The sequence below is a fragment of the Ipomoea triloba genome, chromosome 2 (assembly GCF_003576645.1).
Source record: "Ipomoea triloba cultivar NCNSP0323 chromosome 2, ASM357664v1".
Lineage (NCBI taxonomy): Eukaryota > Viridiplantae > Streptophyta > Magnoliopsida > Solanales > Convolvulaceae > Ipomoea > Ipomoea triloba.
The window spans coordinates 25,037,572-25,063,095 of NC_044917.1; the positions used below are offsets into that span (position 1 = coordinate 25,037,572).

General features: G+C 34.4%; 2 protein-coding genes across 4 annotated transcripts; one reads left to right on the forward strand and one right to left on the reverse strand.

Moving 5' to 3' along the window:
* Nucleotides 1-7,193: 7,193 nt before the first annotated feature.
* Nucleotides 7,194-7,760, reverse strand: LOC116010966. Its single transcript, XM_031250458.1, has one exon. It carries the CDS (start codon nt 7,758-7,760, stop codon nt 7,194-7,196), a length of 567 nt encoding a protein of 188 aa, XP_031106318.1.
* A 6,955-nt stretch (nt 7,761-14,715) lies between these two features.
* Nucleotides 14,716-23,560, forward strand: LOC116010005 (aldehyde dehydrogenase-like). 3 transcript variants are annotated; one of them, XM_031249264.1, is made up of 6 exons: nt 14,716-14,881; nt 18,239-18,291; nt 18,417-18,482; nt 18,580-19,181; nt 22,115-22,273; nt 23,067-23,560. In XM_031249264.1, exons 1-4 carry the CDS (start codon nt 14,842-14,844, stop codon nt 18,898-18,900), a joined length of 480 nt encoding a protein of 159 aa, XP_031105124.1. In that variant the 5' UTR covers nt 14,716-14,841; the 3' UTR covers nt 18,901-19,181; nt 22,115-22,273; nt 23,067-23,560. The 3 variants fall into 3 exon arrangements, with proteins under 3 accessions (XP_031105124.1, XP_031105123.1, XP_031105122.1); XM_031249263.1 differs by lacking the exon at nt 14,716-14,881 and adding an exon at nt 16,620-16,785 and having other exon boundaries at nt 22,970-23,560; XM_031249262.1 differs by lacking the exon at nt 14,716-14,881 and adding an exon at nt 16,620-16,785.
* Nucleotides 23,561-25,524: the final 1,964 nt, after the last annotated feature.

The following is a 25,524-nucleotide window of genomic DNA, read 5'->3' on the forward strand; positions in this document are numbered from 1 at the left end:
ACCTTCATAGATGACTATTCGAGATATTGCTATGTGTACCTCCTGCATTCTAAGGATGAGGCCTTGGAAAAATTTAAAACATTCAAGTTGGAGGTTGAATTGCAAACTGGTCAGTTGGTGAAAAGATTACGTACTGACAGAGGTGGTGAGTATTATGATCCACCATTCTTTCAATCTGTGGGTATCATTCACGAGACCACAGCACCATATACTCCACAACAAAATGGTGTGGTAGAAAGGAAAAATAGAGTGCTCAAGGAAATGATAAACTGCATGTTATCAGTTTCCGGATTGAGTGAAGGCTTCTGGGGAGAAGATATGTTGACCGCCTGTTATGTTCTCAATAGAGTTCCTAACAAAAAAAGTAGGGTAACACCCTATGAACTCTGGTTCAACAGAAAACCCAACTTGAATTATTTAAAAGTCTGGGGTTGTAGGGCTGTGGTAAGGTTGCCAGATCCTAAACGTAAAAGTCTAGGAGAAAAGGGCATTGACTATCTTTATAGGATATGCAGTCCATAGCAAGGCATACCGGTTCTATGTGATAGAACCCAATGACTATGTTTCGATACATAATATTATAGAGTCACAGGATGCTATCTTTGATGAAAATAGATTCACTTCGATAGATAGAACCAAGGATCTAATTCCCAGTTCTAGTGAATCCATAGATGATGATCAAGTTTATGATCATGCAGTATCAAAGGATCCTGAACTCAGGAAAAACAAAAGGATACGGAAAGAAAAGACATTTGGCCCAGACTTCCAAATGTATTTGGTCGAAGGATCGAGAGGTTGCTTGGCAACCAAAAGTATATATTGTCTCAATATAGGGGATGATCCAGCGACCTTTGAGGAAGCTATGAATTCTCATGATGTTGCCTTTTGGAAAGAAGCAATTAATGATGAAATGGATTCCATCATGGGGAATAACAGTTGGGTTTTAACTGATCCTCCGAGAGGTTGTAAACCTATAGGGTGCAAGTGGATTTTCAAAAGGAAAATGAAATTTGATGGGTCTATCGAGAAGTTCAAAGCCAGACTTGTCGCACAGGGCTTTAAACAAAAGGAAGGAGTTGATTTCTTCGACACCTGTGCACCGGTTGCAAGGATTGCTACCATTCGATTGTTAATTGCCATTTCGGCTATACACAATCTGGTAATTCATCAAATGGATGTAAAGACTGCATTCTTAAATGGTGAATTAGAGGAGGAGGTTTACATGAAGCAACCAGAAGGCTTCGTGGTTGCTGGACAGGAACATAAGGTTTGTAAGTTGATTAAGTCACTCTATGGCTTAAAACAAGCACCTAAGCAATGGCATGATCGGTTTGATCAAGTGGTGTTGGCCAATGGGTACAAAATAAATCAGTCCGATAAGTGCATCTACAGTAAATTTAATGACCAAGGACTAGGGGTCATTATTTGCTTGTATGTAGATGATATGTTGATCTTTGGAACTAGTCTGGAAAAGGTAGAAGAGACTAAAAGGTTCCTCAGTTCTAGTTTCTCCATGAAAGATTTGGGAGAAGTAGAAGTCATTCTTGGAATAAGAATCACTAAAGACCAGGATGGTGTTCGACTAACTAAATCTCACTACATTGAGAAGGTATTAAAAAGGTTCAATCACTTGACTGGTTCGCCAGTCTCTACTCCAATGGATCCTTCACTTAAGTTAATTCCTAATGAAGGTAATCCAGTTTCACAGTTGGAGTATTCCATAGTGATAGGATGTCTAATGTATGCAATGACAAGTACTCGTCCCGATATTGCATTGGCAGTAGGGAAAATGAGTAGATACACTAGTAATCCTAGTGTAATACATTGGATGGCACTAAAGAGAATTCTGAAATACTTGAACAAAACCTCTGATTATGGTTTAGTGTATTCGAGAGGTATTTCCATCCTAGAAGGATATTCGGATGCCAGTTGGATATCGAATCAGGAAGATTATTCCTCGACTAGTGGATGGGTTTTTCTGCTTGGAGGAGGTGCAATTTCCTGGGCATCTAAAAAGCAAAGTTGCATTTCAGATTCAACAATGGCATCTGAATTTATTGCTTTAGCTTCTGCATGCAAAGAAACTGAGTGGCTAAGGAATTTAATCATGGAAATTCCTATTTGGCCGAAATCGATGTCGCCAATTTTGGTACATTGTGACAGCGCTACTACACTGGCCAAAGCATATAACAAAGTTTATAATGGCAAGTCAAGGCACATAGGCATGCGACATAGCTATGTGCGAGAGCTCCTAAGTAATGGTGTCGTGGCACTTGACTTTGTACGGTCCCGGTTCAATTTAGCGGATCTGTTTACTAAAGCCTTGGCAAGGGACATGGTTTTAAAGACATCGGAAGGGATAGGTTTGAAGAAACCCAACTCTAGTCGAGAGGTGAAGGAAAGCACAACTCACGCCTAATATTACGTTAGGTCCTGAGTTCAATGTTTGATGAGTACTTCATTAATCAGCTGCAAGTACTAAATAAAAGGTATCCCTGAAGTCAGTACTTGGTCTGCATGGGCGTAAAGGGTGAGATTTACTCTTAACTAATCCTTTGAGAAAATGCTTGTTGCAGGGCATGATGTGAAGGATTAGCCTATGTGAACATGAGGTGTGGCCGCTTCAAAGAGCTTAGGGGTTTGGCTTGGATATGTTCATGAATGGATACGGACACATGGCCTTCAATAGTGTCAAGGTTTTGAGTTTTGTGACTGTAAAGCTTGTGTGTATTTTACCTACATTTCTTCAAAGAGACTGCGTGATTCAAGGCTCGTCCATCACTGCAATCCGAATTAATGTATCGCGTATTATACTATGTGAAATTTCAATCTCTAAGACACTTTCATTTATGCACAAGTTTTGGATTTATCTTGGTAAAGCATTAACCTTTACTATATAAATAGAGGAGGATTGTTGGATATTTATATAGTAATGGAGATTAATGGTTCAGATGTCTACCATGCAAGCTTATATAATATTTGGAGTTGAGGAGTTGTAAGTATTATTATTTAGTTTGGTAGAGATGATTTTGGATAATCGAGAGATACCTCGAGAGGTCAGTTTATTCGAAAGATCAGTTCGCGGAACATCGTTGTCTCGAGAGATAGGAATGTTCGAGAGATACATCGAGAGATCAGTTCGATCGACAGATGTCCCGATGGTCTTTATGCAAACTTCCAACTCTCGAGAGATGCGAATCTGTAAAGCTTTCTGTGACTCGAATGCTGATGTGCTAGAATGTGCTTTTGACACGTTTTTCATGCATGAGTACGTAACTAACGTGAACCAGATTATCCTATCCAAAATCAGTTAGAATTTCAAATTTATGGTTGAAGGTGGTTTACCAAACAGCCATAAACTTCCAGTAACTGCTCCCGACGCTTAGAATTTTCTCTATAAATTCCAGGTAGTGTCATCTGATGAACGGGGAAAAAAGTTTTGCATTCTATCAAGATATTTTACAGTTCAACACTCTACAGAAAGTTTCTTTTAAAGCAACAAAGAACTTTGTTTCATCTTCTTGTATCCCATAAGATTTAATCTTGAAACCTCGTTGCTTGTATAGAGGGAAGATTAAAAGCTTATAGGAAAGTGTTATCACGCCTGAAGATTTCCTTTTTCTCTCTGTTCATCTATTTTCAAACCTCTTTAAACCAACATTTTATTCATGGTCCATATAAACATTTGTCTATTTAAGTTAAGCTAGATGAGTTAAGTCGAATATCAATATTCTATCAATCAAAACTAATAATAAAAGAGAACAATAGATATATAATCACTAAATATATAGTTTCAATATTTTCTTATTATTAGTATCGTATCATGTGTTATTCTAAAATTTTTATTTTCAAAATCCGTACTGTTTTTGTAAAAAATTGTAGTATCGCAAAACTATTAGAATCATATTGTTACCAAGTAGAAGAAGGGACCCTCGCCCTCCCCAAAAAAAAAAAAGAAAAAAAGAAAAAAACCCCAAACCCCACATACACCTTTTCCATTCATCACATGTATTGTTGTCTCAAAATTCAATTCTACATTTAGAAAATGAAAATGATTATTTTCCCTACATTTTTCACGTCAGGACCCATCAATAATATTACTAAGTTAAAACGATTCAGTAAATTAAAAAAAGAAATAGTCAAATAAATTTTATTAGTGAAAAGCATTATCAAATTTTGAGATTAAAATACAATTAAAAAAAAGAAAAGAAAAGAAGTCTTAGAGTGATTCTTCAAAAAATACTCCCTTCAAACAAGTTATAGCCATTTCCTAAACCTTCAAAGATTAGCGGTGAAGTAATAATTACTTTTAGTACTCTTTTTATTTTCAAAGTATAAGTCTATAATAATATCGTACCAATGGTACCATGTGAAATTGTTCATATTGCAACAACAACCATGTGATATTGTTCATATAGCAACAAATTTCATTCTCAAAATTAAATAATTCAACGTTAGATTTATATACGGAGTAATATTTTTCAATTCTTCATCCCAATTAAATTAAAATATATTCTTGGGTTAATTTTATATACTATATTTTATTTGTCAATTATATTTAATGAAACTAAGAGTTCATTCAACAACCTGAATTATCAAATGAAACTGTAATATAATTAAAATGATACTTACTTCATGTACCACACCGCTACATGGACCATGCTCCAAGTAAAATTTGCCGGCCTTGGCCTGCATGCCAATTTTTTTTTTTTTTAAATCTAAAATTAATATTTATATTTCTTATTTTGCTAAATGACTAAATCCAATATTCTGAACCCTAACGTTCTAACAAGGCATTCAAACAACGACCTAACACAAACTCTGTACTTAATTATTATTAGACTTCCTATTATTTTTTTTTTCTTTTGAATTATTTGGACAACTTATTGAATTTAAAATTCGTATTGATTTTTAAAAAAAAAAAAACTATATAAGTATATAGACTAGTGACTAATTTATGATGTAATTATTAGATTTTTGAATACACACATATTTTATTTGGTGGGCCAACACGTTAGGCCCATGGGCTTTGGTGGGGCCAAGGCAGTGTAAACTGTGACACCGGATGCCACTAGACGACAAGATATGAGAAAAAAGTGTAATACTTATGAGGAAAAATGTGATACTAATTATGAATAAATTAATTGTTACTTAGGAGGGAATTGAAATTAAAGTGTAAGTAGAGCTGTTTTCGCCCGCCGAGTTAGTCCGTCCTGCCCCGCGAAAAGGACGGGGAGGACTTTGATATTTTGGACCCATATTTTGGTGGGCTTTTTAGTCTGCCCCGCCTAACCCGCATGCTTTAACAGGGCGGACTTAATGGGCCAGCGGAGGCTCGCCAAATATATAATAAAAAAAATTATTAAAATACAAATGCTACAATATATATATATATAAACTAATATAGTTTAAATACATTTAGCATATTGTAAAAATGATTTGTTATTTACTTATGGACTAATACATTATGTATTCCGTATTTGATTATTATTTGTTATTATTGTGTTTAAAAAATTAAAAATGCATTAATATATGTTTAAACTATACAAATTATTTTAATATACATTTATTATTTTTTATATTAATTTTTATTTAAATTTAAAAATTTTAAAATTTGGCAGGCCCTGCCAAGGCCCGCGGCTTAAGGCAGGGCCGACTGACCTCCCATAGGCCCGTATTTTGGCGGGCTTTTTAGCCCACCCCTGCCATATAGCGGGTCCCGCCCCGCCGGCCCGTTTCGACAGCTCTAAGTGTAAGACTTATGAGGAAAAATGTGATATTCTAAAAAGAAAATGTAATATTTTTATATCAAAATATAATATTTAAGGGTTGAATTGTTACTTATAAGAAAAACATATAATATTAACTATGAATAAATTAATTGATCATTACTTATAATAAAATGTGAGTTTATTACCAAAATGGTCCCTTGACTATTGTGAAATTACCAATTTGGTCCTCAACAATTTTTCGTGTCCAATTAAGTCCTTCAACTTTGAAAACTTTAACCAATTTGGTCCTCCGTTTATTTTAACGTTAAACATCCGTTAAATCAGGACCAAGTTGGTAATTTTGATATAGTCAATGAACCATTTCAGTGAAAAATTAATTACCAATTTGGTCCCGATTTAACGGATTTTTAACGGCAAAATAAACGGAGGACCAAATTGGTAAAAATTTTTAAAGTCGAGGGACTTAATTGGGCACGAAAAATTGTCGAGGACCAAATTGGTAATTTCGCAATAGTCGAGGGACTATTTCGGTAATAAACTCATAAAATGTGTAATACTTATGAGAAAAAAAAATATAACATTCATCGTAAATAATTAATTGATTGATATTTATGTGTAATAAATGAAATATATACAAAATTGTGATACTTATGAAAAACGAGATTCAAGTTATAGATAATGGACGGTCTGAGTTTTTTGGTACTAAAATTGTTCAAAATCGACCTTTTATCAATATATGGTTCAACCGTAGTTGGAATTTGAAAGGAGGGATAAAGTATGTTCCTGACCATAAAAGCAATACATAGAATGGGAGAAAGTGCTACCTAGTTAGTATTCACTCTTTTCCTCCACCGACAATGATGCCACCATTTGGTAGTTTGAATTGGGTTTGACAACCTACCCCACCACTAAGTAAAAACTTTTAAAAAAAAATGAAAACCCAACCAAATTATGAGGTGATTAATCCGCAATTACAAAATTTTAAGTTTGATCTTTAGTGAAATCTGTCTATTAATTTTTTTAGTTTGAACTAATTAGCTATTGATAAATTAAAGTCGATTTGTTTACTTCAATGTAATCCTTTACCATCTATCACTATAAAAGGTGTTTCACCCAAAATACATATTGTGGTACTGACAGTAAACTTTAAAAACAAAACATTAAAAGAATAAAAATAAAAATTACACTTTCATCATCACACAGAGAATGAGATACAACAAATTAATTACTAATTCATCTATGTTGTTGGTTCCAAATTAATTCCCCCAAACAGAGATGATCAGATGAGCCTATAACCAATCTGGCGGAAGAAGAATTCCCAAAAAAAAAAAAAAAAAAAAATCTCTCTCACCATATATTCAAATCTACCATGATTGAAGATGAAATTCTCTGTTAAGTAATACATACAAGAAATGAACACATCAGATCAGGCAATCCATGTACCTTAGCTTCAATCATCAATTATGTTGGCTTCATATTCTGAAACATCGCATCCCATCTTATCTCTTCCACCACAGAAGACCCCCAATGCTCACTCTGATCATACACCATTTTCCCCGAAAAGCTATTGATTCTTGAGCTAGAAAACAACCTCGGCGGGCTGCCATTTGTGAGCAGCAACGTGGGAGTGTTCTGCTGGGAATTATTATTGGCCGCCACCACTCTCTTCTTGTTCCTCTTCAACCTCGATGACCCATTATGGCTTCTCTTCTCCTTCTTGGCAGGCACGATGGCGAGAGGCGAGTCGTCGCGGGGGCGAACCAGAGTGCGGACATACACAACAATTCTCTTCTTGATTGCACGCAGAAACCTCGTCATGGGAAACGGGAGATTCCTCCTCTCTTTCTTGGCAAGTTTAAGGATTTCCAGTCTGTGTTTGGCGACAGAAATGCCCATGCTTTGCAGGAATTCATGGTTGAAGTAGGCGATGTCGTCTTCTTCAAGCTCGTTCTGGGCAAAGGCTAAACCATACTCATAAACAAGGGAGGGATCCAAGGCTGTTTTGCACAGCCAAGAAAACCAGTCCATATTACTCTGTCCGTGAGCTTGGAACAAAGAATATATAAAATCAAAATCAAAATGGGGGCATGGGAAAAGAAAGTGGTGAATGGAATTGATTAACCACTTTCACTTTTTTCTTGTAGGGTGGATCTGCGTTGATTTATGGAGGATTTAGTTGAAATTTGAGAGGGACTGGAAGGCAAAAAAGATGGGTTACCTGTGGGGTCTATAAGGCCATGACATGAGCCCTCCAAAAATTGGCCAAATGTGGATTGGAACTTATAATATGAGTGAGGGCTAAGAAATCTTGCAGATCTGATCACTTATACATTGCCATCAATCACGGCTATGGTAAAAAGTTGTACATATATTGCTCACCCATTAAACCTCCTCTCTTTTAGTCCTTTACCCTTTATACATGCACCGACAAATACCTATTACAATAACCAATAAAGATTTTGCAAACTGGGTACGTATGTTTTTTGAGTTTTAATTTATGAGATACTATTAGCATCATAATACAGGGTTATACACCGGTGTTAATGGTACTAGTGCAGATTAAATTAGAAAATTATGTATGTGTTTGGATTGTATCAAGTGCTATCAACAACATACATTGTCATCGGGTGCAAAAGGTAAATAGTGCTGATAAAGATTTTGCAAAATTTTATGGGATTGACCAACACTGGGTATGTATGTTTTTGGAGTTGTATCAAGTACAGTTAGCATCACACATAATTATACCCTGATGTAAAAGGTACTCGTGCTGATTAGATAACTATATGTGTTTTTGGGTTTATCAAATGTTGTCAAGGATGTACATGGTTATAAAGGTATGTATTGGTGCTGATAAATAACGTACATGGTTAAAGATTATTAGTTGAGTGAAATAATTATGTACATAAATACATATTACGCATATGTATATGTACACATGCTTATTTACACAAAAAATCCAGGCTTCCAAGTCACTAGTCTCCAAGATCTCTATGTCAACCAGTCATGTCTATAGACAGCCCAGGTTTTAGCTGATTGTGTGGCTTCTTTAGGTTGTCATTTTCACTCTCCCAAACCTTATTTGCACTTGTATGTATGAATTACATGCTAGTGGTAGAGGGCTGCTTAGCCTAGATATAGTGCAGGTCCCACACACATATGAATTTGTACCTTAATTTTAGATCTTCACCCAATCAAATTACAACATTTCAAACCGTAGAATAAAAAGTTCATGTGTAGAAAATACCGTTAAAATTATTCTGACTCGTCTTTTTTACTTGTACAATTTTAAACTACACAACTTGAATTCAATAATATGCTTTTGAAGTGCACAAGTAGTGAATGATTGTGCAATTGTTTGAAGATTTACTGTATCTGCATGCCCTCATAATTCACAATTTGAACTGGAAAATAAAATTACTCAAAAGGGGCCAACAGTTATAACAATATATTTTTACTGTCTCCCATGTGATAGGATAAAGCTAAGGGAGAAGTATGGAGATGTTGTGTTTTTCACTTTGGAGCTTTTGATGAAAACAAAAACATTGGAGTCTCCAAACCCCTCAAAGCTGTCTGTGTTGTCCTTAATATCCACAACAGTGCTTACATATACCCTTCATTCATGGATTTCACTGTTTCATTACCCCTAAAATTGCAGGAAAACTTACATATTTGCTCTTAATGATCACCTCTATCTCATAACAAAGCCATCATTGATTGTCATTTGTCATAATGAAGATTTAAACAGAATCATGATCTTGTTTAACTGAAATTAAAGTAAAGATTACTACACATCCAAAAGTAATGATGTGAACAATGTTTAATCAATGCATGCGTGTGAAGAAGTATAGGGAAAATCCACATATTTATGTCACAAAAAAGACTAGATTTGCTTTACGTTCATAATTGGCACTCATTAAAATATAAATGGAAGATATGTAGTATTATGTGATACTTCTGAAATATCTATTTTTTTTGTTCCTTTTTTCAAAGTCATTATTAGTGATGAATGCTGAGGTACATATGACAAGCCGAGACACTCAAGGTCAACAATCAACCCAAGTTAGGGTGCAAAAGGCGATGCCATCACCCCTAGGGTTCCCACGCACACTCCGACCCATGCCAACAAGTTGGTGGATGAGTGATAGGTGCTTACAAGGAGTACAACACATTAGGTATTGCTCTCACATAGCGGCTATCAAAACTCGATCAAATGTCCTAGGGTGCAATTCGTCACTTGAGTACCAACTGAGCTGCTATGCGGGCACAACCAACCTAAGCTTTGGTAAGCACTTCACGCATTATGTAAAGACTTGACAGAATGGAGCAGTGCTTAAACATTGCCCAACCTCTTAGCTCGAGGTTTATTTGACCCTTGACTTGAACAACTAATTAGATCTCAATTCAAACACTTGGAAATGGTTGTGACGCCTGTATATTCATACTTGTAGCTCCACCTTTAAGACAACTCACTATAAGACACGTGTTAATGAATGATTCGTACTAGTCGGTAAAGGATCAAATTCTACTAAAATGAATTAATAAACCAATATGTTGTTCTTGCAACCCCGAGCTGCCAAGAACTTCTTTTGTTCTCTATTTTCTATCTTATTATATATATACATACTCTTACTGTATTTTTGAGCTAGCTTATAATCGACGTTAGGAATTATAGAATTTAATTAAGTTATTACACCAAAATGAATTTACCACCTCGTATCAACAATGGGGCAAATAATTGTTTCTTGAGTCTTAAGGGATGAGTTGTTGGTTTCTACCTACTGTCAGAGATTAAGTGATGACCAGGAAAAAGATTTGATGTCCAAAATGATAGAAGAGGATGAAGAAGAATCTCAAGAATCAGATATGGTATTGGCCTAATACTTTTTCATTTTTATAAGGGTATTCACTATTTTTGTTTTCTATGCCTAAGTGGTTTTAGCTATTTTTTTTGTATTTTTAGGAAGCTTCGAAGGGTGATGAGGTTAATAGTCCAGCAAGTACACAAGAGTTGAAACAAAAAGTGGTTGATTGTGAAGACAGAGATACTACCAAGAGATGCCTCCTGGATCAGTTCTCTTCATCAAATAAACTCAAAAAGTCAAAGTTTTCTAATATTAAACAGGAGAAACTGTAATTTAAGTTTGAATGATTTGGTATGTGTTTTGTTATGCTTTTTTTGGCACCCTACCTGAACTTTGTACGATGAACTGTTAATTTTTGCTTGAATAGCACTGTGTGAGTGCTATTAGAGGATTGTTGCTGCCATGCTTTTAAACTAATTTCACCATGACACTGGTGAAGCTTTTATCAGTATGCATTATTCTATACTGCCAGTACTGCTATGTTTTAACAAAATACTTATTCTATTACTACTTTCTATATCTTCTGTTATCATTTCTATATGCAGGAATATTCTAATCAAGCAGTGCAATGCCAATCAATCAAGCAAATTTTGAAGATGACACAATTGTGCAAGTTCTTAAAGGATTTCTACAATTCAGTGATAGGTTGTACCTAATTAGCTTAGGATAGTTAAGGTAGATTTTTATGTGCAAATATCACCTATGTACTGTTTTTTATATACTTAATGAATAAAAAAAGTGGACAACGCAATTCATTAATTCCAATAAGATTATGATAACACATTCTCACATAAAATTTGGCATACCAAAAAAAACACTAACTGATAACATTAAAAAAAAATGCAAAGTATACCTTTAATTTAAAAATCAGATTCTTTTTATAATGATAGATGAATAAAAAAAATTGGACAACAGAATTGATTAATTCCAATAAGATTATGATAACACATTCTCAAATAAAGTTTGAAATACCAAAAAAACACTAACTGATAACATTAATTTTTTTATTTTTTTTTTTAAAAAACATGCAAACTATACCTTTAATGCAAATATTAGATTCTTTACAACTTAACCAAATTTTGGAACAACAACATTTATTAATCTACTCAGAATATGCTAACAGATTAGAACATACACTTTGAAATGCCAAATAAACAATGATTAATAACATAAATCATATTTTAAGTAAAAATAAAAAACATGAAAGTTGTTGATTTAATTCCAGTGTATCAGATTCTTTACAATTGAACATATTGTAAAGACTTAGACTTAAATACTTTAAACAAAACTTAACTATTTGTATGTTGTCATTAACACAAAAATTCAGTAACCCTTTAAGTGATAAAATACTAGCTGTTGCTTTTTTAAGTGGTAAAAAAAATGGTAACAGTAAGAATGGTAACACTAATTACGGGCACTATTTTAAGTGGTAAAAATAGGAAGGAAAAAAAAAAGTTTTAAGATTAACTTAAAAAGTTAAAATGAGTATAAACAGTGCTGGTTCAAAGGTAAGTCAATTTTGAAATTTGAAAATTCAATTACAACTTATTACAGTAACCAATTATGAATAACACCACCAATCATTTTGTTTTATATTTTAACAAAAATCTTTTTCCTTATTTAACAGAATACATTAATAAACTGAAATTGTTTTCAACCTTTTGCACCTTTTTTTTTTTAATTAAAAGTATTAAGTAACAGAAACCTTTTTCATAAGTTAATATAAGCAAAGAATTACACAATTGTGGTAAATCTTAAGAAAATAACAAAATCTTATACATAACCCTTTTGATAATACACAATTTTAAAGAACAATTCTACACAATTACACAACAGTACCAAATCTCACTAACAAAATTTTATAAATGAATAAACTTCATGTTTCTTTATTGCATATGAAATTTAATAACATTAATAATTTTTAATAACATAGGATAATTTTAATATTTCAAATAACAAAACTTTATAAAATTCTTAATATTTATTTAATTTATAATAAAATATAGATCTATTGTATAAGACCAAAAGAAAAATGAATTATTTTTGTCCCAAAAACCTGTTTAATTGGCAAATTATTTTGTGGACTTGGCAAATGCAAGGTAAATTTGGATTCAAAATACATCATTTACATACTAAATGTTCACAATTTACATACTGAATTGTGTGAACATTTCAGTATGTAAATTGTGATGTGTCTACCATGCAAGTTGGACTTGAGTCATGGTATTTTCTATTGTGAACGGACTTATACTATTTTGGGCAAAGCATGTTTATTTTTACTTAAAAATTTATATATATGTATGTATACATTTTTTTAGTAAGTAATATTTCAACTAATTATTTTCCTATCTTACTACAATAAATTAATTGACATATTCGTTTTGACTTTTGTTGAAAATTTAGGCATATTGTCTGCTAATTAAATTTCTACACAACGAATTGAAGACATTGTAATGGAGCCGAGAATTCCATTTAAAAAGAAAAAAAAAATCTATTTTGTATATGGATAGCAACCATAAGGCTTTTAAGTTGTTAGTTCAAACCAAAATGGAAAGTACTCTTCTTTAACGATCAATGTGGTCTACAAGTTTTTGAATTTTAACAATTTGTAACTAAAATTTTTACATTTTAATATTAATGTTTAGACTTTTTGTAATATTTATATTGAATATATTTTAATGTATTTGTAATACATGAATTCAATTTATGTTTATATGAAGCTGTAAATTTTTTAATGAAAAGTAATATTATATAATTGTTTAATATTCTTTCAATGCATCGCACGGGTAACATACTAAGTTTAATTGTACGTTGTTGCGTTTAGGTTTAGCAGTCCAATTGGATTCAAAATATTAATATATATGTAGTGACTCAAATAAATTTAGTACTTCAACTACTAAAATTGTTTATCATGGAGTTTTTAATAATGTGTAATATTCAATTTACTTTTTATTAATTAATAATAAGTTTTGGTTTTTAATTTAAAATTTAAATTCATGTTTCTATTTCTTAAATTTATCATAAAGAAGTTAAAGTAATTATAATAATAATAATTATCTCACTATAACACAACAACAATATTTCTAATATCTAGTTCGTGCATGTCGGAGAAAACGTAAGAGAACGATGGGTGGGTGTGAGCAGAGAGATCGAGAGAGTGAGAGGCAACAAGGGTGAACAACGCCATTGCATAGAGACCAGAGGGTAAGAGACAAAGTAAAATAGAATTTTAGAAAACGGAAAACCAAAAGTCAGTATATACCTAGCCTCTGGAATATATATATATATATATATATATATATATATATATATATATATATATATATATATATATATTTGGTTGGAAACAAATGGCCTTTGGACTCTGAAGTTGGTATTATCTAACAATCATTATTTAATGGACCATGGTCTACATATTTATTTGACAATCATTATTGCATGGACCATGGTCCACACAGCTGTGTAGACCAAAAATAAAAAGTACATTATTTTTGTACTGAAGGTACATTATTTTTGTACTGTAGGTACATTATTTGATATATACCTTCAGTACAAAAATAATGTACTCTAAAATAATGTACCTACAGTACAAAAATAATGTACTTTTTATTTTTGGTCCACACAGCTGTGTGGACCATGGTCCATGCAATAATTTGCCTTTATTTGAACCATAAATAAAAAATACATTTTAATATAATAAAATTAAGTTAAGAACAAATTTGTCCATGGTCAATTATCGTCACTTGTGGGAATTGAACCCAAGTTCTCCCGAAGTTCCTTCCCACAAAAAACTCACTTGCCACTTGAATTACTCCATTGGGTTATTATTTCATATACTATTATACTCTTTTTTACACTACTTTTAATCTTTAGCCGACATTATATGTTCGTGTATCGCACGCACGGGTGCAACTGATTGTAAAGAGGCTTTGGTTTAAAGCGAGGTGACTGTTATGGGCTTTGGAGAGCTAGAAATGATTTATCATTTGATGGGCTGGGCTGGAATTCTCTTTGATTATTAAGTTTTGATCTTGCTCCAATTTGTATTTATTTTACCTGTGTTTTGTGTGTATTTATTTAATTGGTTTTTCCTAGCCTTAAAAACTTTCTGAGTTCTGACTCAAGTCCCAAGTTCAAGTTTGAGTTCCGACTCTTCCTCTCCCCCTCTCTCTCTCTCCTCTTCCATCCCCTCTCTCTCTCTGCCGAAATCTTTGTGCGCTGCGCTTTCTGCATATCTCTGCGTTGCAATGGGAGAGATCGACTGCCAATTTCGCTTCCGGTTCACAGGTAAATTGGATTTGTTTGATTTTAAAATCATTATATTGTTCATAGGATTGGAATTTCTGGCTTTCTTGTTCATAAAAATTGAATCTTTGAGGCTTTGCATTCATAAAAATCCAATCTTTCTTGTGTGTTTATTGTTTTGTTAATCAAATTTCTGAATCCAATCTTTCTCTCTCGTACTCGACTCTTCCTTCCCCGAAATCGACTCTTCATTCCTCCCTCTCTTTGCACGCCTTGTAGGCTGAAATTGACTCTTCATTCATCGTACGGCGTGTTTGAGGCGTGCTGTTGAGGCGTAGTAGGCAAAGTCCCAATTTATTTTTCTAAAACCCAGACCCAATCTAGCCCAACCCTCTAATTAGAAGAAAACAAATTGATCTGGGAAGAAACAAATTTTTCTTGTTTTTTTTTTTCTTGTGCATCTGTGTTCTGGGGGTTGGGGTTGAAGGGGTTCATTCAAAGCAGTATTGATTGCTTCAAATGTACTGTCAGTCCATTTAAATAATCTAGGAAATTGACAGCTTTCTGCACCATATAATCAAGTTGGCAAGGGCAGAAACTTCTTCTGAGTTTTAAAGATGTGATTTTTAATTATACAAGGCAGAGGAATTTGCAGCTTTTGCTTTGCCTAACCATACCCAGTAGTTTATGTCCTTGGAGCATGCATTATATCTTCTTTATTAAACAAAACACTGAGAACAAAAAAACATTGTATAGTAGCACACTTAAGTTTTGTCATTGGATAAAGAACATTTGTTTTATAAGATATGTCAACTTTCTTTGCAAAGAGTTAGTTGAATTTGTTGTTTCTCATAGTATTCCATCCCTACTAATGTTTGAAAGGGATGTATCACCTCTGGGAAGTTAATTAGTCCATGAAGAGTTCTTATAACAGCTGGAGAAAATGACATGCTTATCTTCATGCTTGTCCATTTAAAATGGTTAGGTTTAATAATTTTTTGCGTTCTGAAATTGGAGATAATGTTGGTGTATCCATCGTTCAATTTTGTATTAATATAGGCTGTGTGTCCCAAACTGTGAAGAAGTGTAGAGTAGTGCAGAACACAAATAGAAGTAACCTAGGATTGATATCTTAACCTAGGATCTCATTGGTTTTCAAATGTTCGTAATTAATGAAGAAACCTTCATGAGTCTATCTGATCTCTGAAACGCCATATATATGTTATATTTTTGATAAAAATTGAGGCTTATGCCTCAATACGCCTCGAGGCTTACGCCTCGCCTCAANATGGACCATGGTCCATGCAATAATTTGCCTTTATTTGAACCATAAATAAAAAATACATTTTAATATAATAAAATTAAGTTAAGAACAAATTTGTCCATGGTCAATTATCGTCACTTGTGGGAATTGAACCCAAGTTCTCCCGAAGTTCCTTCCCACAAAAAACTCACTTGCCACTTGAATTACTCCATTGGGTTATTATTTCATATACTATTATACTCTTTTTTACACTACTTTTAATCTTTAGCCGACATTATATGTTCGTGTATCGCACGCACGGGTGCAACTGATTGTAAAGAGGCTTTGGTTTAAAGCGAGGTGACTGTTATGGGCTTTGGAGAGCTAGAAATGATTTATCATTTGATGGGCTGGGCTGGAATTCTCTTTGATTATTAAGTTTTGATCTTGCTCCAATTTGTATTTATTTTACCTGTGTTTTGTGTGTATTTATTTAATTGGTTTTTCCTAGCCTTAAAAACTTTCTGAGTTCTGACTCAAGTCCCAAGTTCAAGTTTGAGTTCCGACTCTTCCTCTCCCCCTCTCTCTCTCTCCTCTTCCATCCCCTCTCTCTCTCTGCCGAAATCTTTGTGCGCTGCGCTTTCTGCATATCTCTGCGTTGCAATGGGAGAGATCGACTGCCAATTTCGCTTCCGGTTCACAGGTAAATTGGATTTGTTTGATTTTAAAATCATTATATTGTTCATAGGATTGGAATTTCTGGCTTTCTTGTTCATAAAAATTGAATCTTTGAGGCTTTGCATTCATAAAAATCCAATCTTTCTTGTGTGTTTATTGTTTTGTTAATCAAATTTCTGAATCCAATCTTTCTCTCTCGTACTCGACTCTTCCTTCCCCGAAATCGACTCTTCATTCCTCCCTCTCTTTGCACGCCTTGTAGGCTGAAATTGACTCTTCATTCATCGTACGGCGTGTTTGAGGCGTGCTGTTGAGGCGTAGTAGGCAAAGTCCCAATTTATTTTTCTAAAACCCAGACCCAATCTAGCCCAACCCTCTAATTAGAAGAAAACAAATTGATCTGGGAAGAAACAAATTTTTCTTGTTTTTTTTTTTCTTGTGCATCTGTGTTCTGGGGGTTGGGGTTGAAGGGGTTCATTCAAAGCAGTATTGATTGCTTCAAATGTACTGTCAGTCCATTTAAATAATCTAGGAAATTGACAGCTTTCTGCACCATATAATCAAGTTGGCAAGGGCAGAAACTTCTTCTGAGTTTTAAAGATGTGATTTTTAATTATACAAGGCAGAGGAATTTGCAGCTTTTGCTTTGCCTAACCATACCCAGTAGTTTATGTCCTTGGAGCATGCATTATATCTTCTTTATTAAACAAAACACTGAGAACAAAAAAACATTGTATAGTAGCACACTTAAGTTTTGTCATTGGATAAAGAACATTTGTTTTATAAGATATGTCAACTTTCTTTGCAAAGAGTTAGTTGAATTTGTTGTTTCTCATAGTATTCCATCCCTACTAATGTTTGAAAGGGATGTATCACCTCTGGGAAGTTAATTAGTCCATGAAGAGTTCTTATAACAGCTGGAGAAAATGACATGCTTATCTTCATGCTTGTCCATTTAAAATGGTTAGGTTTAATAATTTTTTGCGTTCTGAAATTGGAGATAATGTTGGTGTATCCATCGTTCAATTTTGTATTAATATAGGCTGTGTGTCCCAAACTGTGAAGAAGTGTAGAGTAGTGCAGAACACAAATAGAAGTAACCTAGGATTGATATCTTAACCTAGGATCTCATTGGTTTTCAAATGTTCGTAATTAATGAAGAAACCTTCATGAGTCTATCTGATCTCTGAAACGCCATATATATGTTATATTTTTGATAAAAATTGAGGCTTATGCCTCAATACGCCTCGAGGCTTACGCCTCGCCTCAAATTAGAAAACGCCTCAAGGCATGTCTTAGCCTTTTAAAACTTTGGTTGTTTCCAAAGAGATTAAAGAAGGGAAAAGTGAAAGGTTGTTTTGTCTCAGTTTACCTAACTGCAGGTTCTTTTCATACCCCTTGAAATTACTCGGTTGGATTTGATTTGTCACATTCACTCAACTCACCTAAGTCTTAACCCCTACCTGACATTTTAACAGGGTTGGGACCAGAAGCAGGTGCTCCTTTGGCGTCTCATCCTCATGTTGACAAGGTTTGCTGCTTTTGGATTTTCTCATTTCATTAGTGTATATTTATCATTGTTTCCATTGACTTGACATTTTATTGTACCATGATTGTGGGGCTTAATCCTTTTAATCTTTTTGCAATGATGCATAGATTGCCTTTACAGGCAGTAATGCCACAGGGGTTAAAATCATGACTGCTGCAGCCCAGCTTGTCAAGGTATGTTAACCTCTTTTGGTGTTCTTTGATAGTAACTTTCATTTTTGAGTTTTTAGGTAAGATTGATTCTTTCCTTCTTTTTTATTTTCATTTACAGCCCGTAACACTTGTGCTTGGTGGCAAAAGCCCTATAGTTATATTTGTGAGGATTGTAGTGACCTTGATAAAGTCTTGTGCATCCTTCAACCTCACGCCCTGTCCTCTTCCCTTGCCACACCGGAATCACTGCTGTCCCTTGCCTCACTGCCTTCAAGCGAAAGCTTCCAGCCGCTGGTCACGCACTCCGAGCTCCATCGTCGGTTGCCAGTCCAAGCTAGGGCTGCAAATGAGCAGTTCGCGAGCCGCTCGGTCAAAGCTCGATTCGAGCTCGGTCAAAGTCGAGTTCGAGCCGAGCTCGAGCGGCTCATTTAACAATTGAGCCGAACTCGAGCTTTAATGTCTTAGGCTCGTGGCTCGATGAGGCAGCCAGAAGAGGCGCAAGTGTTAGAGAGAGTTGGGGTTTATGGATTTGGCGGCGGCAGCCAGAAGAGGCGCAAGTATGATGTTCAGGAAGAAGATGATACCATGGAAATGGTGCAGATTGGAGCTGAGAGGACCAAGAATGTGTTGATTCTCATGAGTGACACCGGCGGCGGCCACCGTGCTTCGGCAGAGGCGATTCGTGATGCCTTCAAGCTGGAATTTGGTGATGAATACAGGGTAAGGTTGAAATTGCATTTCTGAAGCATTACCTTTATATTCCTATAAATCTGTAATCTTTTTATTCAGAGATTAAGCTTTTTAAAATAGGAATTTATGGCCCTGGACTGGTTAGCTAAAACAAATTGTTTTGTTCTGTTGGCAAATTTAAACTTAAGAATTGATGGTGGTGTTCAAACAAATCTTGGCTCAGCTCCTTACTACCCCATGCTTCTTCTAGATTGATTATATTACTCTTTAATGCTAAAGTTTATGATTTTCTCCAGCTAGTTAGTATGATAATATCATCTGTTTTTAGTTTTTGTTTCCTTTCATAGTGTTTTTCAATATGTAATGATGTGTTGTTTTAAAATTCTTGTCTTATGTTTTATTTTCGCAGGTTTTCAATATGTAGTGTTTTTCATTACATTCTACATTTTTTTTTTGTTTGGTTGCATTATAACTCTAATAAGCAAAACTGGATTTATGTTTAGCTCCTTGACATACATGTATTTTTATTTTATGTTTGAGATTTTAATTTTAAAACAGACAAAGTGTCATGGCTATTAAACCCAAAGGTGCAATCTGGAAAGTCCCTCACCAAAATTTTTAGCCACTGCCTACAATCTTGTCTTTTTATTANCATAGTATTCCATCCCTACTAATGTTTGAAAGGGATGTATCACCTCTGGGAAGTTAATTAGTCCATGAAGAGTTCTTATAACAGCTGGAGAAAATGACATGCTTATCTTCATGCTTGTCCATTTAAAATGGTTAGGTTTAATAATTTTTTGCGTTCTGAAATTGGAGATAATGTTGGTGTATCCATCGTTCAATTTTGTATTAATATAGGCTGTGTGTCCCAAACTGTGAAGAAGTGTAGAGTAGTGCAGAACACAAATAGAAGTAACCTAGGATTGATATCTTAACCTAGGATCTCATTGGTTTTCAAATGTTCGTAATTAATGAAGAAACCTTCATGAGTCTATCTGATCTCTGAAACGCCATATATATGTTATATTTTTGATAAAAATTGAGGCTTATGCCTCAATACGCCTCGAGGCTTACGCCTCGCCTCAAATTAGAAAACGCCTCAAGGCATGTCTTAGCCTTTTAAAACTTTGGTTGTTTCCAAAGAGATTAAAGAAGGGAAAAGTGAAAGGTTGTTTTGTCTCAGTTTACCTAACTGCAGGTTCTTTTCATACCCCTTGAAATTACTCGGTTGGATTTGATTTGTCACATTCACTCAACTCACCTAAGTCTTAACCCCTACCTGACATTTTAACAGGGTTGGGACCAGAAGCAGGTGCTCCTTTGGCGTCTCATCCTCATGTTGACAAGGTTTGCTGCTTTTGGATTTTCTCATTTCATTAGTGTATATTTATCATTGTTTCCATTGACTTGACATTTTATTGTACCATGATTGTGGGGCTTAATCCTTTTAATCTTTTTGCAATGATGCATAGATTGCCTTTACAGGCAGTAATGCCACAGGGGTTAAAATCATGACTGCTGCAGCCCAGCTTGTCAAGGTATGTTAACCTCTTTTGGTGTTCTTTGATAGTAACTTTCATTTTTGAGTTTTTAGGTAAGATTGATTCTTTCCTTCTTTTTTATTTTCATTTACAGCCCGTAACACTTGTGCTTGGTGGCAAAAGCCCTATAGTTATATTTGTGAGGATTGTAGTGACCTTGATAAAGTCTTGTGCATCCTTCAACCTCACGCCCTGTCCTCTTCCCTTGCCACACCGGAATCACTGCTGTCCCTTGCCTCACTGCCTTCAAGCGAAAGCTTCCAGCCGCTGGTCACGCACTCCGAGCTCCATCGTCGGTTGCCAGTCCAAGCTAGGGCTGCAAATGAGCAGTTCGCGAGCCGCTCGGTCAAAGCTCGATTCGAGCTCGGTCAAAGTCGAGTTCGAGCCGAGCTCGAGCGGCTCATTTAACAATTGAGCCGAACTCGAGCTTTAATGTCTTAGGCTCGTGGCTCGATGAGGCAGCCAGAAGAGGCGCAAGTGTTAGAGAGAGTTGGGGTTTATGGATTTGGCGGCGGCAGCCAGAAGAGGCGCAAGTATGATGTTCAGGAAGAAGATGATACCATGGAAATGGTGCAGATTGGAGCTGAGAGGACCAAGAATGTGTTGATTCTCATGAGTGACACCGGCGGCGGCCACCGTGCTTCGGCAGAGGCGATTCGTGATGCCTTCAAGCTGGAATTTGGTGATGAATACAGGGTAAGGTTGAAATTGCATTTCTGAAGCATTACCTTTATATTCCTATAAATCTGTAATCTTTTTATTCAGAGATTAAGCTTTTTAAAATAGGAATTTATGGCCCTGGACTGGTTAGCTAAAACAAATTGTTTTGTTCTGTTGGCAAATTTAAACTTAAGAATTGATGGTGGTGTTCAAACAAATCTTGGCTCAGCTCCTTACTACCCCATGCTTCTTCTAGATTGATTATATTACTCTTTAATGCTAAAGTTTATGATTTTCTCCAGCTAGTTAGTATGATAATATCATCTGTTTTTAGTTTTTGTTTCCTTTCATAGTGTTTTTCAATATGTAATGATGTGTTGTTTTAAAATTCTTGTCTTATGTTTTATTTTCGCAGGTTTTCAATATGTAGTGTTTTTCATTACATTCTACATTTTTTTTTTGTTTGGTTGCATTATAACTCTAATAAGCAAAACTGGATTTATGTTTAGCTCCTTGACATACATGTATTTTTATTTTATGTTTGAGATTTTAATTTTAAAACAGACAAAGTGTCATGGCTATTAAACCCAAAGGTGCAATCTGGAAAGTCCCTCACCAAAATTTTTAGCCACTGCCTACAATCTTGTCTTTTTATTACTTAAATACTTAACTATTAGTTCAAGTTCCTTGCTCATTTTAAATACAGAAATACAGATACATTCTGCTTGCGACTGATTCTGGTCTTCAATGAAATTGTAGTTATGGCCAGGAACAAAGGACTCGTTCCATCAGCACCTGGAGAGATTTCAGTTCAAAGAAAACAGTTAAAGGCCATTATCCAGTCACTTCTTCCAGCTTGTACAGAAACGGGACAGCCTTTCAGGGTTCAAGCAATTATTGCAAATCCCCCTGCATATGGTACTAACTCTTGCTCACTTTAGTTCCTCAGCTTCTTTACATTATAGTTGATTTTAATCTTTAAATATTCACTGCTGTGCTCTGGAGTGTGTGGTGTACTTACTAATAAATCACTATTTAGCAAAGAGTGACATCTATGATGTGCAAGGGCTTTTGATAGTTGAGAAGCAGTAGGTGGTATGCAAAGTTTGACAAATTAGAGAAGATGATGATATATTGATTATTTATTTGTTTTTGTGTATAGCAATGTGAATTTGACTTGGATCACATAGTAAATGTTGGCTTACCAACTGTCCTAAACAACTAGGTTGGATTTCGGTATTTTAAAACTTTAGAAAGGAAGAGTATATAAACGAATTGAATTGTTGAGAAGCAGTAGGTGGTATGCATTAAAAGTGCATATAGTAAGATGATTAAACTTGATTCATAAATGGCATAGGTGACCAAAAGGCCAAAGGGAGAGAATTTATGATAAAAGATGCACAACATACATACATACATACATCTCCCACAAATTGAACTCACCCTGTCCATCTGCAGGACTACTGCAACTCTTTCACGAGAGACCAGATTCAGATGAACCACAAAAAAGTAACACAAATAATGCATCTTCTAAACCATCCACACGTGCAACACATTCCTTCCTAGATAATATACATATGACTAAATCTAGTACTCTTATGTTTTTTTGCACAGGCAAGGGTATATATACATGCATGTATGCTTGACAGATTATGTATGCTGTTGTTAACTGAGCCACATATATTCTTCTTTACTTTGCTGCTTCCTGCAGAGTGCAGGGGCTTCCAACACCTATGAACACACAACCCCTAATGCCAAAACCGTTTCATGTCAACATTACATTATTAAACCATCAATTCTGTGAAAGCAACTAGATAGTGCTTGCCAAAACTCACCAGCCAACCATCAAACGTGTGGAACACAACACACCTTGAGGACCTGAAATCTGTGGTAATTCCATTCCATTTTGAATGTCTCTCTTGGTTAATTCTAAGAGCAGAACAGCAGCTAGTTTCAAATGTGAGTGGTTTTTTCTTGTAATGGATTGAGACATTGTTGCATCAGAATCCTTCCCATCCCAGCAACTCTTTGAAAAGAGTTAAAAACTTTTCTTTTAAGGATTTCTTTAGAATATATTGAATATCATTCTAGATTAAAAACTGCTCTATCTGCGGTTAATTGTAAGCATTAATCCTGTCATATCGTATTTAATATGCAGACAAAAAAGAGAATGCTGTCTTTAATATGCACATAGAATGGGTTCTGTCATATCGTATTACACCTTTCTCTGGTAGTGGTAGTGATTGAGCAGTGCTGAAATTTTTTACAACTACTCTGCTGCCTTCCTTCCCTTTCCCTTTCCTCCTTCTTCCTTCCTTCCCTTTCCCTTTCCCTCCTTCTTCTTCTTCTTCTCCTCAGCTGCTTTCCTCTCAGCAGCCTCCTTCGCCTCCTCTGTTTCTTTAGCTGCAGCAGCTTCTGCTCTAGCTACTGGGCAACTGCAAATCCCATCCCTAATTATTGTAAGCATCCTATCTATTAAACAATTCATAAATACCAATCTCTTAAACAATTCATAAATATATTAAACTATTCAAATTCCTAATACAAATATATTAAACAATTCATATCGAATGTAAGTATACCAATCTATTAAACAATTCATAAATTATCGAATGTAAGTATACCAATCTATTAAACAATTCATAAATACCAAAATGTAAGTATACCAATCTATTAAACAATTCATAAATACCAATCTATTAAACTATTCAAATTCCTATACCAATATATTAAACAATTCTTATCGAATGTAAGTATACCAATCTATTAAACAATTCATAAATTATCGAATGTAAGTATACCAATCTATTAAACAATTCATAAATACCAAAATGTAAGTATACCAATCTATTAAACAATTCATAAATACCAATCTATTAAACTATTCAAATTCCTATACCAATATATTAAACAATTCTTATCGAATGCAAGTATACCAATCTATTAAACAATTCATAAATACCAATCTATTAAACTATTCAAATTCCGAATACCAATATATTAAACAATTCATATCGAATATATAGACTTACGGGAAGTGACTTGTGAACTCATTCAGCCCTCCAAATTGTTCCTTGCATTTACTGCAAATCGCTTTCCCCTTCAAGTTTCCCATACTAGTGTTGATCTGAAGAGTGCGATGGAATGAAATGAATGCGAATGAAATTTACCAATATGTTATATTATATATACTAGGGTTGTATCCGTGCAATGCACGAAAAAATTAAGAAAATCTATAATAATAATAATAATAATAATAGAAGTGATTGTCAAAATTTTCTTGCCCAAACTGCAGGGCATTTTAGTAATAACATAATGAATATAATTAAATTAAATTAATTCTTAATTCTTAATTGGATAATAACAGGAGTGATTATATTACTAATAAAGGCAAATTGCAATGATTTAGGCTCTGTTTGGTAAATGGCTGTTGGCTGATTGGATTGGTTGTTTGGGTTAGAATGTATGATTTGTTAATAACATTAGCTGATTTTAAAAAGTTGGCTGATTGGGTTAGCTGTTAGCTGATAGCTGTTTGGTATAATTTTTTTCTCAAAAAGCTAATTGAAAATGCTACTTTGAGTAGCCTTTTGAATTTTAGTATTTTAGAGTTACAAAAAGCTTATTAACCAAACAACTAATAGTGATCAAATAAGCCAAAATTGGCTGATAGGCTGATTATTTACCAAACAGGGCCTTAATAAAGACAAATTGCATACAATAAAAGAGAAATTGCATACTAACATACATTATAAAAAAAGTAATAATTCTTAATCGTTAAAAAGGTAAATTGATTTAAAATAATAACAAGAGTGATTAGGCAATAATTTTTTATCATTGAAAAACGGTAAATTGATTTAAGGAATAAGGTTCAAATTGGCCACTGAACGTAACCTGAAAGTGCAATTAGGCCACTGAACCAAAAAAAAAAAAGTTCAATTAGGCCACTGAACATTCCTAATGTATTCAGGTTACAATGCATGTCATCAGGTTACTTGCTTATGTGGACTATGAGTTGACATTTTAAAATAATTTTTAATAATAAACTATTAAAATAAAAATTAAAATAATGTAAAAAATTTTAAAAATAATATAAAAAAATACATGCGGCCATCCCCTACCCCCTTTTAATAATACCCTTGTCACCTTGATAGGAAACCTGTGGATGA

Coding starts and splice junctions, on each gene's coding strand:
- LOC116010966 (XM_031250458.1), bottom strand. CDS start 7,760: ATGGACTGGTTTTCTTGGCTGTGCAAAACAGCCTTGGATCCCTCCCTT.
- LOC116010005 (XM_031249264.1), top strand. CDS start 14,842: ATGGGAGAGATCGACTGCCAATTTCGCTTCCGGTTCACAG. Junction 14,882..18,238: donor ATTTCGCTTCCGGTTCACAG/GTAAATTGGATT, acceptor ACATTTTAACAG/GGTTGGGACCAGAAGCAGGT. Junction 18,292..18,416: donor CTCATCCTCATGTTGACAAG/GTTTGCTGCTTT, acceptor AATGATGCATAG/ATTGCCTTTACAGGCAGTAA.